We start from the raw sequence: 20,502 nt of genomic DNA, 5'->3' as shown, positions 1-20,502 counted from the left end.
AGCATTTTGTGTGTGGGTTGAGTGTTTAGATAAGTGCATTATGTGGGACAGATTAGCACTGATGTGGGGGGGGGGGGGGGGCGGGGAGAAAGAGTCCACTCTTGAGGTGGTAATGTCTAGATGAAGTTGGGCCAGAGCCAGGCAATCTTAGAAGTGGAGATGAGAAGTTTGATGCAATAGAAGTTATTCATTAGTATCTAGCTGACCTTCACAGAAACATAGAAAATAGGTGCAGGAGTAGGCCATTCGGCCCTTCAAGCCTGCACCACCATTCAGTATGATCATGGCTGATCATCCAACTCAGAACCCTGTACCAGCCTTCCCTCCATACCCCCTGATTCCTTCAGCCACAAGGGCCATATCTAACTCCCTCTTAAATATAGCTAATGAACTGGCCTCAACTATTTACTGTGGCAGAGAATTCCACAGATTCACCACTGTCTGTGTGAAGAAGTTTTTCCTAATCTCGGTCCTAAAAGGCTTCCCCTTTATCCTCAAACTGTGACCCCTCATTCTGGACTTCCCCAACATCGGGAACAATCTTCCTGCATCTAGCCTGTCCAATCCCTTTAGGATTTTATACGTTTCAATAAGATCCCCCCCTCAATCTTCTAAATTCCAACGAGTATGAGCCTAGTTCATCCAGTCTTTCATCATATGAAAGTCCTGCCATCCCAGGAATCAATCTGGTGAACCTCCTTTGTACTCCTTCTATGGCAAGGATGTCTTTCCTTAGATTAGGGGACCAAAACTGCACACAATAGTCCAGGTGTGGTGTCACCAAGGCCTTGTACAACTGCAGTATTACCTCCCTGCTCCTGTACTCGAATCCTCTTGCTATGAATGCCAGCATACCATTCACCTTTTTCACCACCTGCTGTACCTGCATGCCCACTTTCAATGACTGGTGTACAATGACACCCAAGTCTCATTGCACCTCCCCTTTTCCTAATCAGCCACCATTCAGATAATAATCTGTTTCCCTGTTTTTGCCACCGATGGATAACCTCACATTTATCCACATTAAATTGCATCTGCTATGAATTTGCCCACTCACCTAACCTATCCAAGTCACCCTGCATCCTCTTAGCATCCTCCTCACAGCTAACACTGCCACCCAGCTTCGTGTCATCCGCAAACTTGGAGATGCTGCATTTAATTCCCTCATCTAAGTCATTAATATATATTGTAAACAACTGGGGTCCCAGCACCGAGCCTTGCAGTACCCCACCAGTCACTGCCTGCCATTCTGAAAAGGTCCCGTTTATTCCCACTCTTTGCTTCCTATCTGCCAATCAATTCTCTATCCACATCAATACCTTACCCCCAATACCATGTGCTTTAAGTTTGCACACTAATCTCCTGTGTGGGACCTTGTCAAAAGCCTTTTGAAAATCCAAATATACCACATGCACTGGTTCTCCCCTATCCACTCTACTAGTTACATCCTCAAAAAATTCTGAGATTCGTCAGACATGATTTTCCTTTCACAAATCCATGTTGACTTTGTCCGATGATTTCACCACTTTCCAAATGTGCTGTTATCACATCTTTGATAAGTGATTCTAACATTTTCCCCACCACCGATGTTAGGCTAACCAGTCTATAATTCCCCGGTTTCTCTCTCCCTGCATTTTTAAAAAGTGGGGTTACATTAGCCACCCTCCAATCCTCAGGAACTAGTCCAGAATCTAACGAGTTTTGAAAAATTATCACTAATGCATCCACTATTTCTTGGGCTACTTCCTTAAGCACTCTGGGATGCAGACCATCTGGCCCTGGGGATTTATCTGCCTTTAATCCCTTCAATTTACCTAACACCACTTCCCTACTAACATGTGTTTCCCTCAGTTCCTCCATCTCACTGGACCCTCTGTCCCCTGCTATTTCCGGAAGATTATTTATGTCCTCCTTAGTGAAGACAGAACCAAAGTAGCTATTCAATTGGTCTGCCATGTCCTTGCTCCCCATAATCAATTCACCTGTTTGTCTGTAGGGGACCTACATTTGTCTTAACCAATCTTTTTCTTTTCACATATCTATAAAAGCTTTTACAGTCAGTTTTTATGTTCCCTGCCAGTTTTCTCTTATAATCTTTTCTCCCTTTCCTAATTAAGCCCTTTGTCCTCCTCTGCTGGACTCTGAATTCCTCCCAGTCCTCAGGTGAGCCACTTTTTCTGGCTAATTTGTATGCTTCTTCTTTGGAATTGATACAATCCCTAATTTCCCTTGTCAGCCACAGGTGTACTACCTTCCCTGATTTATTCTTTTGCCAAACTGGGATGAACAATTGCTGTAGTTCATCCATGCGATCTTTAAATGCTTGCCATTGCATATCCACCGTCAACCCTTTAAGTGTCACTTGCCAGTCCATCTTAGCTAATTCACATCTCATACCTTCAAAGTTACCCCTCTTTAAGTTCAGAACCTTTGTTTCTGAATTAACTGTCACTCTCCATCTTAATGAAGAATTCCACCATATTATGGTCACTCTTACCCAAGGGACCTCTCATGACAAGATTGCTAATTAACCCTTCCTCATTGCTCAATACCCAGTCTGGGATAGCCTGCTCTCTAGTTGGTTCCTCAACATGTTGGTCCACAAAACCATCCCGCATACATTCCAAGAAATCCTCTTCCTCAGCACCCTTACCAATTCTTCAGAATGTATTGTGCCAAGGGATCTTGTACTGTGAATTTCTTAGGGTGGGTATGAACACCCAAGCTGTTTGAAAAGGATAAAACCTCTACCTTCTGTATCATTCTTCAAGAGAAAACTTATGATTATTCAGTTTTGGCTGTCAGATGTAATTAAGTTAATCTTTAAGAAAGGTATTTCAGAGAGCTGTACCTTAAGAAATGCCAGTGATTCCTGCAGGAGGTATCACACGGGTGAGAAATAAACAGCAAAGGTGGGTCTCTGCCAGTGATCAGGATTAGGAAGAAAACTGAAGTTGTGCTGTTAGTTCTCTGGCTTTAAGTATGGAACCAAGCAGAAGCATTGCACCAAAAGGTGAAGTGATCAGCTGTTTCAAAAGCACAACTGTGATGAGAACTGTTCTTGCTGTCAATAGAGAAGTACAACATTTTTATTTCTGAAATGGCTGCACTTGATAATATGGTGTGACAAAAAGCTAGTTAAGGAGGATTGTAAATAATCTTTAAACTGGAAATAGCAATATATTATGGATTTTGAAAAATGATTTGAGGACCGATTTGGAGTTGAGACAAAACAATATTTGAACCAATTTAATGCTAGCAGGTCACTTTAGAATCAATACAAACAGGATCATTGAACTGGAAGGTGAATCTCCATATTGTACAGCCTCCAATGTAGATAGCTAGGTCACAACATCCTTGGTCCACTCTGACCAATGGAGGGCTTCTGACATGAAACTTGAACTCATCTTCCAAATTTTGGCCTTTAAGAATGCATATGGCATGAAATTTGTTAACTTAGCAGCAGCAGTTCAATACATATAGAGAAAAAATAAATAAAAAATAATAAATTACAGTATACATATATTGTAACTTGATTAGACATGTGATTAGGAAAAAGGAGTAATTAGGAAAGAGCACAGTAATTAAGGGAAGAAAGCAAGAGAAAGACCAAGACAAATGATGGAGAAAGCAGCTAGAGAATTGGAAATGAATACCAATGAATTAATCCACTTGACCCGAAACAGGAGTGTGTGGGCCATGGCAGTCAAAGCTCGAACTGGGCATGGCACCTGATGATGATGATATTGAACAGATTAAAAACATGCAAAAATCAGAAATACTGTATAATAAAAAAAGTGAGGTAGTGTCCAAGGGTTCAATGTCCATTTAGGAATCAGATGACAGAGAGGAAGAAGCTCTTCCTGAATTGCTGTGTGCGTGCTTTCAGGCTTCTGTACCTCCTACCTGCTGGTAACACACCCTGGGTGCTGGAGGTCCTTAATAATGGACGCTGCCTTTCTGAGACACTGCTCCCTGAAGATGTCCTCATGCCAGTGATAATGGACCCGATTCTGAGATTAACACCTTGTATCCCAGTTGGGTAGTCTCCAACCTGATGGCAAGAATATCTAGTTCTCTTTCCAGTAAAATAAATGTTCCTTCTCCCTCCCCTCTTCCTATTCACCACTCTGGCCAAGTCACTTCTCATTTACCAATCAACTCCTCCTTCCCATTCTCCTCTCATATCAGATTCCATTCACCTTTCCTATCCACCTGGCTTCACATGTCACTTTCTAACCATCTCTCTCCTCAGTACTAAGTTTAAGATTAATTATATCATCTGCACACCAAAGTCAACACTCTCATCCATCTCAAATTGAGCTCTTAAGACCCAGCTTTAGATGTTTTTAACATCACACATTTCATAATTATACAAGATGAAAATGCTTGCTACATACATGAAGTATGCTGCAACAAAATTACTATTGAACAGACAATTCTGCTCATAGGAACTGACAAGTCAGTGATACTGACTTGCCAGGAGCATCCTTGGAGGTGTTTTCTTGTCATAAGTATAAAATTTTTGGAGTGAGAGAAATATGCACTTATTGCCATATAGTGTGTAATATTAAAAATGGCAGAGTTTTCAACTTTGTGTAGTCCAATACTAATTGCAAGCAAGCTTGACAGAAGGGTGGTAATCTGACAAGACAGGAGCAATAGAAACAGAGCTGAAGTTAGAAATTTGATCTTTATTATATTCTTGTACTTCCCATATCTTCTGCCTAGATAGCCACTGACCTCTGACAAGACAGGAGCAATAGAAACAGAGCTGAAGTTAGAAATTTGATCTTTATTATATTCTTGTACTTCCCATATCTTCTGCCTAGATAGCCACTGACCTCTTTACAAACTGATAGTGACATGACCCTGTCTTGAGTGGTTCATGTCACTCGTGAATTTTAATAGTCCAAATTGTTTACTGCCTGTACTTAGACTCTTGCATCAGACAGTATGAATAATCATTCTTACATGCAGCAACCTAGCCCAGCATTTTGTACATTTCAAATGAAGTTGGGAAATGCTATTTAAAGGTTGCCGTGTACCTTTTGATATGTGCCTCAAAAGGATTAATGTTTTCTGAACATGACACCGGCTAAATTTACATGAACCAAGCTGTAGGATAATCCAGACTAAAACATCTGGTCAGAAAAGAAACAACATACACTGAGGAAGATAGCATTTATTGATGTCTTCTGCAAACATACAACATTTAAACAGAATTCTACTGCTATAAATCACAACAGCATGTTGCACTGACAAACCAGACACTGACTCAGGGAGGATTTAAACAGTTTAAATCTGGAACTAAAAATAATTGACGTATAACTAATAGTGTATTATTGGACACTAATTTTAACCAAAATATAAATAAAGGGTTGTATGGGTATGGTACACTTACAGTGCACTGACTGAAGCATATAGTCTTACATCAGGCAGTCAGGTGCTGCACAGCAGAGCAATCGGGTGCAGAACACATTACAAGGGTTGCATTCGCTTTAATTTGCTGAAGTGAAGATGCTCTGCAGTACACAAAGCTATGGCTGCCTAGAGGGAGGTGATACTGCAGTGGACATCAGATATCCAGTCCTAAACATGCTCAGGAAACTTGCAGTACGCGCATGGTGTTGGTGGATCCAGATCCTGGGCGCCAGCCAGTCAATACAATCACTAGGTCACATGGCTTGAAGAAACCACGAGCTTTGCCTGAAAGTCAAGTTGATCAATTAATTATGCAGCCTTGTTTCAAGCATACTTTGTCTTGACTCCTAAAAATAATTCATGCACATATGCTACCACCTCTCACCACCCCCTCCCCCCACTATATTACAAGAAAATAAGTTTCTAGACTTAACCTACCAACTTCCATTGCAAAATTCACTCTGTGATCAACATCATCAGACCAGACAGCATCGGCTGGTGGTTTGAAGAGGACTGGGAAAACACCCCGGTAAAGATGGGCCTGCCGTGCAGTCTGAGGTTCACGAGTTACAGCAAGGATAGGAGCTCGCGGGCGATATCTGGACACCAAGTGTGCAGACCTAAACAGAAACGTTAGGAACCAAAAGGCAACTAGGTAAGATCATACAAGTTTCATATCAATTCCACTCAATATTACTTTAAAGCTTCAGCCTAACTTGTGCTATAGACAAAAGCCAAGTTGTTTTTAATATTTTCCCCAGACAGCAACTAAGAAATGGCAAATGGAGGCCAAAACAAGCCAGACTATGGCATCAGGGTCTCAACTATTTTTAAACTATGGTCTGTAGATCATTGTTTCTGCCAAGCAGAAAACTAGCTAAGAGTTTTGTCAGGCAGATTTCCTGCATTAACAGAATACTCAGGATTCAGCCAGTCAGCTGAATAAATTACAGGAGTTATGGAACTAACAAACTTGGACTCACTACTTACATGACATAGTTGGGGTCTGTTTATGCAAGCTATCTGACTGAACTTAGCAACACCACTCAACCAACCTGCAGAGGAAGGTAACTACTTCATTCAGGACATGGGCGTTGCACGTTAAATTTATTAGAAAATAAAATCAATTTAAAACAACTACAAAAATAGCTGATAGCATCAAGTTAAAATTTCCACCATGTCACATGAATTGGGATATCATTAGATTGTATACAACAGGCATTTTGCCCACTTTAATCTTTTTAAATGTACATCTAGTACCCAGCACTAACAAACCTTAGTTTAAGCCCCTTTTAATAGCTCAAGGATGTTGACAGTTTACGGGTAACAAAAATACAATCAGTACAGCACATTCAAAGTATGGTCTCACTCTATACAGTATAATTCCCAATTGTTACATTACTTAGATTAAGCAAAAAGTGTTCTTCCTGCCCAAACTCAGTCGTGAAACAGCAAGGGTGAAGTGATTTGTTTTCTCACAATATTCTTTTCCAACTTAGCCTCCCTTTCCAACTGCCCCGTCATACAAGATACAGCAGTTAGAAACTAGCACTCAATTTAGACCAACAATACACCCACATTTAGAAATTTTCACAAAATTTTTCAGCGCTGATTTGGAATCCACATTGACCTTACACTGCTAAATAGGCCTTCAGCCTCACCACCCCCCACCCCACCAAAAATAAGTTAAAATATTCAAGGAATTCAAAGTACACTTTCAGAGGCCGAAAATTCAAATCCAAATCTTCCAATAACCACATTCCACTAGCCAAATGGATAAAGATCCTTCTTACAATGTTATGGAATCGAAAACCCATACGCAGTCAGTTATTTGCCTGTTAAGACGATTTGACAGCAGGCCATCAGTTCAGGAGAAACCCAAGATGGCGAAAAGAGCAGCTAGATTTTGTACTGTCAGCTCTGCCACTACACCAAACAGCCACTGAAAAGGTCAGGTCAAAGAAACCAATGTTGTTTCAGAATGCCAAGAGAAAGCGTGCAAAAGGCACTCAGCAGCAGTGTTGACCACATGTCAGAGTCCACAAAATCTTGGACACTACCAGTGCTTAAAGAATCCAAAGCACAATTATATCTGGCACTGCAACAATTGCTACCATGGGCCACATGTATAGCAAGAAAGCAATGTCATAGATATATAAACAAGAATGAAATGAAATCCAAAGAATAAAGCCATTCAAAAAGCACAAAGCAGATGAAAACAAGCACCTTGGAAAATACTAGCTGGACAATTAAGGTAGCCAGAAAAAAAAAAGTATAAGCAGACAAGCAAAGGTAGAATAAAGATGACATTAGGTAGCAAGGAAAAAAAACTATGGATCATTTCTCAAATTAAGATGCTAAAGCAGAAGCGTAACAGAGTTATCTGCAGGATAAAAGATGCAGTGGATAGGCCCAAAATCCAGGGAGAAACAGCAGTCCATGTATACGATTTAAAGGAATAGGGGCAAATCAAAGAGGAACTAATATAACCCCTTTATAAAGACAGAAGTTCAGAATGGATAATATACGATAAACTTTAAGAGCTGATGAAGTTTCTAAAAGAGCAAAATCAGATTTGCGTAAAGTTCATTTTGAATTATTTAGTCCTGAGTTTCAGGAGGCCGATGACAAATAATACCATAAAGTTTAAATTGGGGAGAAAGGAGATTGGCTAGAAAGACAGAAAAGGCAAGAGTCTGGAAAATAGAATATTGTAGTGGTCTGAGACAAACAAGCTGAACACAGACTGAAGTCTTGTTGAAATTTGCATATATCAGCAAATTAGGATAGTTATTAAGAGCAACACCAAAACAGAAAAAGCAAGATTGGCTTCAAAGTGAGAAGGTAAATTGCAATGTTGCCCATTTCATATAGAGGAAAGAACAATCTTCAGAAGCAATGGAACTTGAGGGCCAGCTCAGAAACGAAACTTAGAATAATATAACAGAGTGCAAAGAACTGGTCAACCAACATGCAAAATAATTGTGGTAAGGAACCAAGTTACACCAAGTGCAATATGGAGTTCTGGACAATAAACAATGACTGGGGTTCTCTTTAGATTTACTCAAATACATTTATTGTAATGACCAGACCAATTTACCCAGTCTATGCTGGCTCATAGCAAAGCCAGTGTCATTCCTCTCAACCATGCCCCTGCAATTCATTATTTTATGGCCATCAGGTTCCTCCCAATTTTCCTACCACTCAACTACACAAGGAGCAACTTACAGTACCCAATTATCCTCCAGCACACCTTTGGGACGAAATGAGAAACAGCATCAGTCAGAGTATGGACAAACTCTACATGGACTTCAGAGGTTAGGGCCAAACCTTAGATCTGAAGCCCAGCAATAACACTTACTGTCACTGCACCATGTTAGTGCTCATGAGAGTAAATACCAATTCCTAACTTGAGTAAAATCTTGAAGGTGATAATGAAAATAAAGTACAAGCTCCTTCATAGTGGAAGATGAAATAACTGACATATAGAGTGGATTCTGCAGCGACTACTGGTGTATTTGGGGCAAGACATAATGCATAAAAGCAGGGGCAAGCTGAAATAAGGCATATGGAAGAGACTTGATTATAAATAAATGGGACAACTTAAGTCAAAAATGTCTGATGTCACTTGTGAATTTTACAGAACTTAACTTGTTCATTGTTTCAAAGTTGATCTAAATGCATTGCTTATTACACATTTATTAATAAGGTAAGCAATATGAGCATGCTTATAGAAATGTCATTACTTTTTAAAAACTTTTCCAGTTTTCTATACAATGAGTTTATTTGCAAAAATAAATGGAAAAACAAGGCAACTTCAGATGGGTGGATTGAGGAAGGACACAGGTTGGAGAACATTTCTAAAAAGTGCACCTGTAAGACCAACCAACTATGAAACGTGGAGCCATGAAGCCCAGAGCAATCCCACCCCACCATTACAAAGCCTTGCAACTTGATCACAGGTCCATCAATGTTATTGATCTACAGAGGGACAATCTTCATTATCCAATTAACCTCCTTAGACTTAAAAAATCCTAAAATTGGTTGTTGAGCATTATATCCAGGCTTCATGTTACAAAGGACAGCAAATGAAGATGACTCCCAAATTTGCCCATGTGCTAAGGCAGCTTTGACTGGAGGAAAAAGTTGATACCGTTTATGCCAGAATACTCAAATGAGTGGGGTCATGCTCAGATTAGTTATATGCCAGTCTCAAATGTCATGTGCATAACAGTACATACATGGTACTGAATACTCTGAGATAAGGTCTTGCACCAACTTTAACAGATATTGCTCATAGGCACTGCATAAAAGCCAGATTGACATTAAGTTGGTCAGCTCTTTGCACTCTACAAGGAGAAAGGATAACCAGCTGATGGGACAAAAATAGGCTTGCAAAATGTCAGAAGTTCAGGGACAAGCAATGGAATCATTCCTACCTTCCAGACTTAGTCAGCACTATCACAGCTGCAGCACAGCACTTGAAAGATGCCTCCACAGCACCAATGGCTGCCACATCAGATGGATCGTGAGAAAGAGGTGACAAGCGACGCAGCTCTTCAAATAGCTGCCTGTGGTACATGGCTGCTTCAGCCTCTCGAGCAATCTGCAGATGCCATACAAAACAGCACCAGGGAAGGGAACAGTCCAGTCAGTTACCACTTCTGCTATGTCAATCCTAACATCACCCTGAGCAGCTTATCAGACAACTTTCACCTACCTTCCAAGCCTAACTCAGCCAAAATTGATGTGCACCAATTGTTGGACATGGTGAAGATAACCTGATAGTATGTTGAGCATACAACATCTGGATGTATGAAGATAATTTTCTATAGCCAACCTACATGGCATTACATTTCTCCCATGCCAATTGGAATAGCTTCAAACTTGATTGGCTAGCCAACCACCTGCAAGGAGAAATGGTTAACTCATCCTGCACAGAATTATTCATTTACTACTCTACCTGCCAGATTTGGTCAGGACTATAATACCAGCAGCAAGGCATTTAAAAGAGGCCTGCACAGCACCAATGGCAGCAGTCTCCGTTGTGTCTACCGTGGGAGGTGCTAGATGAGTGATCTCCGAATACAATTGTCGATGATACATTGCAGCCTCTGCCTCACGAGCTATCTGTGGGCCACAAAATAAGACAGGAACAGAAAGATGCAAGAGTGTGTCAGGTTACATGCAATATTAGTGAAAGCAAGACTTAGGTAGTTGTGCAATAATTGCATTGTAAAAGTGTTTAGTAGAATGAAATCAAAGTCTACTCTATTTGATTATTAAGGGAAGGATAGTTTCCAAATTTTTAATGTCGAGTTGGTTTCGAATATTGGAAACTAATTCACTATTGTAACTTTCAATTAGCGAAGATGTTCCAAGTTTTATAAATCAAAATTGTAAAATTTTTAAACAATGGTCCTAGTCTACTGCATGCAAATTGCACGACTAGCCAGACTAACACTCTAAACCAGGCAAGCGAGAGAAATACATGCAAATTTAGTGCTCTATTGCAAAATTAAACTTTAAGCAACTTAAGATGGAGACCACTATTGTCTAACATAACTGGTTGGGTCTTTGCAAAATTAAAATGAGAGGCTGGGTGTAGGGTTAGGGAAGAAAAAGCAGAAAGAAAGAGAGCACATTTTTGAAGTGTTGTTGACACTTCTCACTGATACTTGTTCTCCCTGGGGAGGAACTGTCATCTTGCATCAAGGCATTTGTAAACAATGGAACTTTGATCTTGTGCAAGAGATTTCAAACCAATTTTTCTCTCAATCTTTCTTACCCAATACCAATGAAGTGCAATATTGGGTTTGGGCTGGGCTAGGCAGGAGAGGAGAGAAACTGAAAATAGAGCATGTTTTCTTTCACAGTAGCAGAGGTGCCCAAACATTTCCAATGAAAATAGTATACAGACTCCATATGGGTAAATATGTTTCAGATTCAAGCAAGCAGACTTTACAGCATGCAAGTGCTTCAAGTATTAAGCTACTACAAACTCATTGTTTACACCATTTTTATCAAAGTAATTATATAGGGTATAAGATTTAAATTCAGATTCAGGTAGAGGCCATGGTTCCAAAGAAGTGAATTAGGGAATTTTTCTCTACATGACTGAACAAATAAAACAAAAATCCATTTTCAGGATTAGAAATTGTCATGCATTTAAGACATTTTATTTTCTTTAAATCTGGAAACCAATCATTGTAAAATGCATCCTTTTCCAATCAATTTGCACTGCTACATAGGCGTACCACCATATCTATTCCATTTACTAGAAAACTCAAAGCAGCAATTTAAAATTTATACTTTTCTCCAATCCTTGACATCTGGACCCAACGCACCCTACAAGTAATGATTCAGTTGCATGGGGAAGGTATAGAGGAGGATTCACAGCATGTCTGAACTTGTTCCAGTGGAAATTTGGAGCATTTTCACCAATGAGGAGTGATCATAGAATCAGAAATCTACAGCACATTACAGGCCCTTCAGCCCACAATGTTGTGCCGACCTTGTAACCTACTCCAGAAACTGCCAATTACCCTACTGCATAACCTTCTATTAAGTTGGATTTTCCTTGGAGCTGTGAAAGCCGTTGAGATGACAGATGTACAAAATTCTGAGAGGCACAGATAGGATAGTGGGAAATTTATGACTAGATAGCATGATAGATGATGGAAGCTTGGAAAGAATTTTACCCAAGGATTATGGAACTGGGGAATAAACTTGAGCTGATGGAGACAAATACAGTGTAGTATTTAGTTTAATTGCAATGCTGGACAATCGAAATAATATACACAAGTCTTGTTAGCAGTATTCATGTTAAATAGAAGGGCCCAATTCCATGCTTTTACTTCTTCCTTTCCAATATTCATGTTAGCTCAGGGCACTAGAGTTGTATTGTAAATAAAGATTTGGATGTTGATAAGGAAATCTCCAGCAGCTAGTTCCTCAGAGGCAACATTAATCACGCTGTGCAAAGAACTTTTCATGGCCTAAAGCAGACGCAACCTTTTTTTTGGATGTGCATGACTGAAGGCAGCATACGTAAACAACTACAAAGTTAAAAGCAGTATTATGGCCAGCAAGTCAGTAATAAATGCAAAATTAGTTTTACATATGAGCAGAATGAACAATGCAGCTAAAAGTCAAAACAACATCTAGAGTCACCAGGAGTTGAATAGTATCACTTCCACAATTCCCAATTTCAGCTAAACATTAGGTAAAGCTAAAGTTTTCTTAAAAGAAAAATCTTCAAGTTAGTGGTTTAGACATTTCAAGTCATTAGAATCTCCATCTGCCACTACTACATCGCAAAGTCCAATGGCATAGAAGGTCTTGCTAAGAGATCCTAACATTTCTTAGATGTGGACAAGTTATTACTAAACCCACACCAGGGGAATGAACACCTGCTAGTGTCTGGGATGGGAAGGAAGACAGCAGTCGTGACAAATAAATATTGTTCTGCGGGAGACATTTCACTTCTGGTATAGAAAGATGGTAGGGATTTCAAGTTTGTGCATTAGGCCGGAAAGAGAAAGACAAATTTAACCATCTGAAACAATTTAAAATTTCTAAATGCTTGATTTTTAACTAACCAAAAAAGTTCATTTCAATTTTAATTACGATTTCTGAATGTTCAAGACCTACTATTACTAAGAAATTTAAAGATGAGAAGACTTCACTGCTATATTTTACAAGTTAGTTGGGGGGCTTCCTTTGTACGATTGCTTGGCGAAGCACAAGGATAATCAGTTCAGTGTAGGTATGGAGACGATAAGCCAAATCCATCACAATCCAGCTAAATTCAAACACCTCGAAAAACTATTAGAACTGAAAACAAGGATTCTCCCCACCACCCACCCCCCCCCCCAACAAAACAAGATCAGGTCAGTGGGTCTTTCCAATCAATATTTCTTGTCTGACCATTAAACCACCGGAACAAGCTCAATATTTATTGATCAAGCATGAATGTGAGGAAAGGAAAAGCGAAAAGGTTCCCAAAGTAGAAGTTAACAGCATAGATACAGAGTCTACATGCTGTGCTGGTGGAGACCTCCAATCTACTGAGCCAAATCCAAAATGTCTGTTTTTCTATTGCTCTTGAACATCGAGAAGTTGCATACTTAAATTTGCAGTTCATTAACTGGCAAAACTACACCCACTGTGCATGACAACATTTCGTTCACAAGGATGAAATAGCACACCAAACCCAAATTAAAAGTATCTGATCTCCACGTCAGCGCAGCACCAAATGAAGCTGCTGCAATCTTAACTGAATATTCTATAAATGGCAGTTGCATTTTGTTAAGATAGATTTTCATGCAACAGGATAGGTTGAATCTGTAAAAAAAAGCCATATAGCCTATTAAGGATTTTCCACTTGAATTATTCACTATTAAGTATACACACAGAAATTTTGTTAAGAGAAGCCAGTCTTTGGACATGAAGTAACTAGTTGATCCACCAAGTACAAAATTTCAATGTACAATACTAGTTCAATGCACTTAAAATTTAATTAATATACCGAACCTCAAACTTTAAATTTGTCAAACGAAAATTAAAGTTTGACAAATTCAGTTGGTTGTGCTCTCAAATTTGGTTTGATGTGGGGATTTCAGATAATGTGCAGGAGTCAGTAACAGTTGCTTGATGATCTGAACCACAAGCTTTTAAAAGAATGGGAAAGTGAGATTCAATTTGGGAGGAAAAAAAACAATGATAATAGTGTGAAGACTATGGGTAAGCAGCTAAGAAAAAAAAATTCCAGTGCAGCTTAAGAATTTCTATTTTTGTGAAGCGATGGGATAAAAATGGCTGCAAGGCAAAAAATCGCAAATACGTGACAAAAAACTAACAAATAAGCTAATTGAGAATATTAGTTCAGACAAACAGAATGCAAACAAGCAATAAATAAAGGAATAAATACAATGAGCTTAGAAAATGTTTGTGATTTGACAAGCTTTGACTTCCCTTCGAGTAGGAATATTCACAAGAAAATTACAGAACACTTTTAAGGGTCAATAAAACATCAATAGTTAGACAATCTTGAACCATTTTTTTTTAAATCTTAAAATGTTGTGTGCATGAAGAATGATTGATCCTTGTGAAAAGACATTTAAGCTACATGGCTTTGGGAAACGGACAAACAGAACTTGGTCACATGTAACCAAAATGAGTTAATTCCTTGCAAGCATTTGTCTACCCACGATACAAAGTGCTGCTTAGCCAACTCAAATGAAAATCATTGTAGAACAAGATCAATGCAGCTATAATAGAAAAGACAATGCAGGGTGTATGGTAGTTCTCAGTAAGTACAAGCTGTCACTCAGTGATATTACCATATTTTCCTCCCTCCAATCCCAATACAGTGGATCCTGATTAACAGAGACACATTTGGACCAGTATATATTTTGGCCCAAGTGCATTTTGGCAAGTCTCCTAGCTATTTTCTTAATTATTTTTTGTTCTTTAGGAGTTATCACAATTAAGTGGTTGCTCTGATTAACTGATGGCTCAATTAATCAGAATACACTGTATTTTAGTTTTTTTTCTTATCCCAAACTTCGTGTAATTTGGTTAGGAAGAAAAGCACATGCTATGAAACAAATATTGTAATAGTGAACAATTTGATGGACCAGCTGGATCTTCACTACTTAGCACATTTAACTGTTAAAGAACATGGATATTACAAGGATCCTGAAATACACTTCATAGAATAATCCACCAAGTAAAACTCAACATGCTTAAAACCAATAGCTTAATTTAGAAAACTGAACCAGTAGTGTTCTTTTTTAAAACTTAAAAAGCTCATGCTAATTTAAACTGTCAATGTGGCAAATTAATAACTAGTATAAGTACAATCAATTTGCTAATATGATGGCTGAGATAAATGAAACATAGCTCAAAGCAGAAAGCAAGGCATCAACTATTTCAATAATTACAATTTATGAAACAGTTCAATTGTCAAGGAATGTGCAGACTAAGATTAACAATCCTCATAGCTACTTGCAAATTGAAACTGAGTCTTAAAACCACTACTATGGCCTCTACCTTCCATGAGTATTAACGGCAACCAAAAACTGATCAAGAAACATGGTTAATGTTAACTACATACCAAGTGCTGCATTTTTACAGCCTCCAGGGGATAATCTCCTTTAGCAGTTTCTCCGGACAACATGATGCAATCCGCACCATCTAGTACAGCATTAGCTACATCACTGCCCTCGGCTCGGGTGGGTCTGGGTTTCTTGATCATGCTCTCCAACATCTGCAAGTACAAATTAAAAACACATAGGTATAGATATTCTTCATGAACGTTTCATTCCCTGTACCTAGTCTCACATACCAACAGAAGCCAATTCTCCCATCACCCCCTACACTAGGGCAATTTAGAGACAGCATGGTAACAGGCCTTTCCAGTCCAACAAACCTGTGCTGCCTGATTACACGCATGTGACCAATTAACATACGAGCTCATATCCTATGTCATTGGACAGAGAGAAACAGAGACCACCTGGAGGAAGCTCAAAGTCACAGGGAGAATGCACAAACTTTTTTCAGAACTCTGGTTACTGGTGCTATGATAGCACATTAACCACTACAGTGCCATGCTGCCCATACAGTAGCCAATTTAGTAGCTGAGCTTTGAAAAGTAGTTATGAAATTTGTCTAACTGGGAAGGCGATTCCATGAGTAATTAGAAGACAAAGCAAAACTGCAAATATGAAGTGCTGGGGATCAAACCTGTATTACTAATTGCCAAACGGTGACAAATACAAATGTCTGTAATCTGTACAAGCTTAATACAAATACCCTTCACAAACATGGAATGCAGCCACACTAGGAACACTATTCATCACAGGCCCACAATTTTAGACCTAATTTTGGGAAATGGGCAGGGAAGAAAGGAGAAAACTATACCTGGGTAGCACAGATGACAGGTTTGCCTGCTCTGTTACAACGTCCAATCACCATTTTCTGAGCGAGGAAGACTTTCTCACTTGGGATTTCAATGCCCAGGTCACCCCGAGCAACCATGATGCCATCACTGGCCTCCAGGACCTCATCAAATCTGAAATAAAAATAGTAGCCAGTAGGGACTCTTCATAAATCACACAGCCTATAAATGATGGAAAAACAAAAGATGGCTGCATCTTCAAAATAATTGGATAAAAACAACTACTTCCACTTGATAGGCTACCTGTCTTAAAACCACTCTAATGAATTAGTCAGATCTTTTCAAAAGACATAACACTTGCGTGAAAAGATGTGATGTTTGACACCTCCACGAACAGCAAATGAATCCAAGCTTAATTCAATTCCATGGAAGTGCATGGAATAGTTACTTGGAGTTAGGATTACTGATGACGCATCAGCAGGTTTTAGAGCTCAATAGGTGTATTCGGGATGTTATAATCTGTACTGCATTTTGCAACTGAAGCTGTATTTATCATATAATTGTAATGCTATTGACCACTCACCGACGAACTCCCTCGTGATTCTCTATTTTGCTGATGATCTTGATCTTCTTTCCTTTCTCACCAAGGACTGCTCGCACAGCATCAACATCAGCACCCTTACGAATGAAGGAGGCAAACACCATGTCTACTCCTTGCTCCACACCAAATTTCAGATCTTGAATATCTTTCTCTGATACCGCTGGAAGGTCAACTGCTGCTCCTGGCAAGTTGACACCTTTCTTGCTGCCCAGAAGACCACCATTCTCAACCTCAGTATTACAATAATCTGCACCTGTAAAGGAATAAAGCAATGTAAATGACAATAAGCAAACCAACGATACAGATCAAGGAAAAGCAACTCAATGACAGAAATCCACCAAGAGCTAGACAAAAACATGTTTGCAGCCCAACAACCTTCCAAGATTTGATTAAGTAAACAAATTTACTATTCTTGCCTGTCTAAGGCTGGTATGGTAATGTAGCAGTTAGCTTAATGCTTTACAGCACCAGCAGTCAGAAGATCAGGGTTGAATTCCTGCCACTTGATTGTAAGGAGATTGTATGTTCTCATGACTGTGTGGGTTTCCTCCAGGTACTCTAGTTTTCTCCCACATTCTAAATACACAGGTTAGGTTTAGTAAATTGTGGACATGCTACAATGACATCTCAAGCATGGTGACACTTGTGACCTACCCACAGAACATCGGACTGTATTGATCATGATCGCAAATGACATTTTCCACTGAATGTTTCGATATTTTGATGTACATGTGACAAATAAAGCTAATCTTTAAATCTCCTATCTAGAATTGCACAGATTTGAAGCAGTGGTCAACTTAAATATCCTCCAAAATATTCTAACAAGCCATTCAGTTCAGGGAAGCTTAAGAATAAACACTTGTCTTCAAGAATGTCCCAATTTCCTGAAGCAACTTAAAAAATCCAGTTATAAATAATAATGAAACAAAATCCAAAATTTAAATGCTCAAGCATCATGCCATCACACGTCAGGAGATGTGATGAAAATGAATTGCTAACAAATCTCAAGGTAAAGCAGGCAGAATATAGTAATAATTAATGCCAGAGAGCAGAAAATGTTTGTTGTTTTTTTTAAATCTGAAGTATACGACATTAATCAACCAAAATTGCAATGCTCCTAATATTAGGATAGTCTATTACACAATACTGACCTTTGTCCAACACACGGAGGCTAATTAAGCCATCATCTACATAGATTCGGCTGTTTTTTTCAACCACTTTAATCAGATTCTTGTAGTCCAACCACAGAATATTGTCATCACATTTGTCTTTATAGGCATCATCAAGTGTGATTTTAAGCTTAGCTCCTTTCTTAAGTTCAACTTCAGCAGTGCCACTCTGCAGGAAAACAAAAAGGCAAATCAGACAAGTCAAGATAAGTCGACACAAGCAAAAGCAGATGCTGCTGTCCGGAAAGTAGAGGAACTCAGTGGAGCAATCAATCACTTCTGTAGGAGAAAAAGAATAATTGACATTTTGGGTCAAAAACCTGCATCAGGATCGAGAGCAGTGGAGTGAGATGGCTAATATGAAGAGCATTAAGATTGCACCAACTTTGGGGTCATGTAGATAGATGTAATACAATTTAAATCTGTTGTGATTACTTAATACAAAATGCACACCATATTTTGTAAAGAGAAACCTCTGCAATCCTAGCATATTTAGTCAAGAATGATGGACAACACAACTAAACAGCTAACGAGGTTGCAATTCCAATTTCAATGATGGCAGGGATCAGCTCAAATGTGAAGGCAGAGGCATTCCCAAGCATATTCAGCCAGAATGACAAAACCAAAGATAGCCTTGTTTCCAATGGGCATGTGGGCACTTGTGTAATGCACACTGGGACATCATAATTACAAGTGCAGGAATGTGTTGGAAGCTACAGTACAGTGCTCAGTCTCCCAATCATGAAGGGGGGAAAACAAAGGTGATGACTGTTGATCAAATCACTGATCACTTCACTTTACATAACTGCCGGATGTGGCAGTGCTCAGCCTGGCAGCAACATTTGGGGATTGTTATAAGAAAATTCCTTTTTGCCCTCAGTACCACGATGGAGCAGATCTACCAGCTTCAAGTCCCAGCTCAGAGTGGAAAGTTGAAGGTGGGTGAACTGCTGCTAGCATCCTCAGGTGAATGAGACTGCCTGGAAGCAAATGACCTTCCCCCCACCCCACCCCCAATGTACCCAAACAGTATACCAGCAATGCACACTAAAAGTCTGCAGATAAAGATATTAAAAAAAACCATGTGCCAAAAGAACACAAATCCTGCCATGTCTGATTACACAAGCAATTGAGACTGAAATTAAAGGACTTCCTACTTCAAACAGTATGTACAATGGCTGCAAGGTCAAATTAACAGCTCCTATTCCTGATCCTTGTAGACTCATGACTTAAAATTGTCATTTATCAAATAAACTTAAACTGATAAAATCAGTGCAAAAACAGTAAATGAAGATTTACAACACTGGTTCTCTGGCTTAAACACTACACCTGAAATCAAATACAATCATTTCCAAATTGTAATTATTTGCATTTTCTACACTGAGGCATGGCTGTTTTCTCCCTTAAAAAACTTGACAACTAGCTTTAATCAGAAGTACATTAAATAAGACAAGTTCATTTTTCTAACCATCTACAGTACACATCATGCTCAGAAAGAAATGGAACAGGATTTGAATGCAAATTGCACTTAGTGACAAATTTAGCCTACGTTAGTGTTGCCCATTTCAACTGCCAGATAAAAATCAGCAGATTTACCATACCATTTTACCACAAAGACTAACCACATTGTAACAATGTATGCTAGTCTACCTCTAACTTAACAAACCCACAAGCACTGAATTCAAATGAAATATTTAAATAGAATACTTACTCCCTTGATGAGTCCAGTGCGGATTTCTGGTCCTTTTGTGTCCAAAGCAATGGCAACTGGCCTATAGTTGATGGGGTTGTCAGCAAAGCTTTCTGTAGCTACACGGACATTCTTGATAGTTTCTGCATGGTACTGAAAGGGAGGGTTCAATTTAGTTTATTCTGCAATTTGAAAGATTTTTTAAGCTACTGAAGAAAAATTTTGAACAAAGTTGTTACAGTTCAATACTATACATGGACATCCTACTGCAATAGCGTATACTTCACAACATAATTTGACAATATTTTTGAAAGTGGAATGCCCAATTTTATGCAAAAATTTGAACTGGAAAAATAAATGAAATGCTTAACCTTTAATATCCTGCACAAATAAAGACCATTTAAAAATGGACAACATTAATCAACTTAATTCATCTGCAAGAAACATACAACACAGATGAAGCACTCCAATCCTCCCTAGCAAGGTCACTTTCAGCCACTGCTTTCCACCTTACAATCCCAAACCACCAAGACTTTTGATACAAAAGATTAGCACCCGAAATAAACATTAGAACATTTGGAACTCCTCTCATTACAAGAGCAATGTATCTACATATATACAGGCAAGTCTTTGAAAGAAACAAGGTGCCAACTACAAAATTTGATCTGGGTAAATAGAACACAAGAAATAGTCTGGTCAGGGAGAGCGAGGAGGT

At 39.0% G+C, this 20,502-nt stretch overlaps 1 protein-coding gene across 4 annotated transcripts in view; it reads right to left on the bottom strand.

Annotated features, from left to right (window-relative positions):
* Positions 1 to 5,170: 5,170 nt before the first annotated feature.
* The window catches only part of pkma (pyruvate kinase M1/2a), a 32,099-nt gene continuing 16,767 nt past the window's right edge, over positions 5,171 to 20,502 (bottom strand). For 3 of the 4 annotated variants that reach the window (XM_063070822.1, XM_063070818.1, XM_063070821.1), the window contains exons 4-11: positions 19,809 to 19,940; positions 18,080 to 18,266; positions 16,911 to 17,181; positions 16,351 to 16,501; positions 15,545 to 15,697; positions 9,864 to 10,030; positions 5,863 to 6,044; positions 5,171 to 5,709 (exon numbers count right to left, since the gene is read on the bottom strand). In XM_063070822.1, the coding sequence (XP_062926892.1) occupies positions 5,603 to 5,709; positions 5,863 to 6,044; positions 9,864 to 10,030; positions 15,545 to 15,697; positions 16,351 to 16,501; positions 16,911 to 17,181; positions 18,080 to 18,266; positions 19,809 to 19,940 (1,350 nt within the window). In that variant the 3' untranslated portion in view covers positions 5,171 to 5,602. Of the gene's footprint in view, positions 5,710 to 5,862; positions 6,045 to 9,863; positions 10,031 to 10,387; positions 10,555 to 15,544; positions 15,698 to 16,350; positions 16,502 to 16,910; positions 17,182 to 18,079; positions 18,267 to 19,808; positions 19,941 to 20,502 lie in introns of all 4 variants that reach the window. The other variant, XM_063070819.1, reaches the window with a different exon arrangement.

Source organism: Mobula hypostoma, chromosome 18 (genome assembly GCF_963921235.1).
Source record: "Mobula hypostoma chromosome 18, sMobHyp1.1, whole genome shotgun sequence".
In the NCBI taxonomy this organism is placed as follows: Eukaryota; Metazoa; Chordata; class Chondrichthyes; order Myliobatiformes; family Myliobatidae; genus Mobula; species Mobula hypostoma.
The sequence above is the reverse complement of the archived record's forward strand: the minus strand, read 5'-3'. Positions and strand labels throughout refer to the sequence as shown.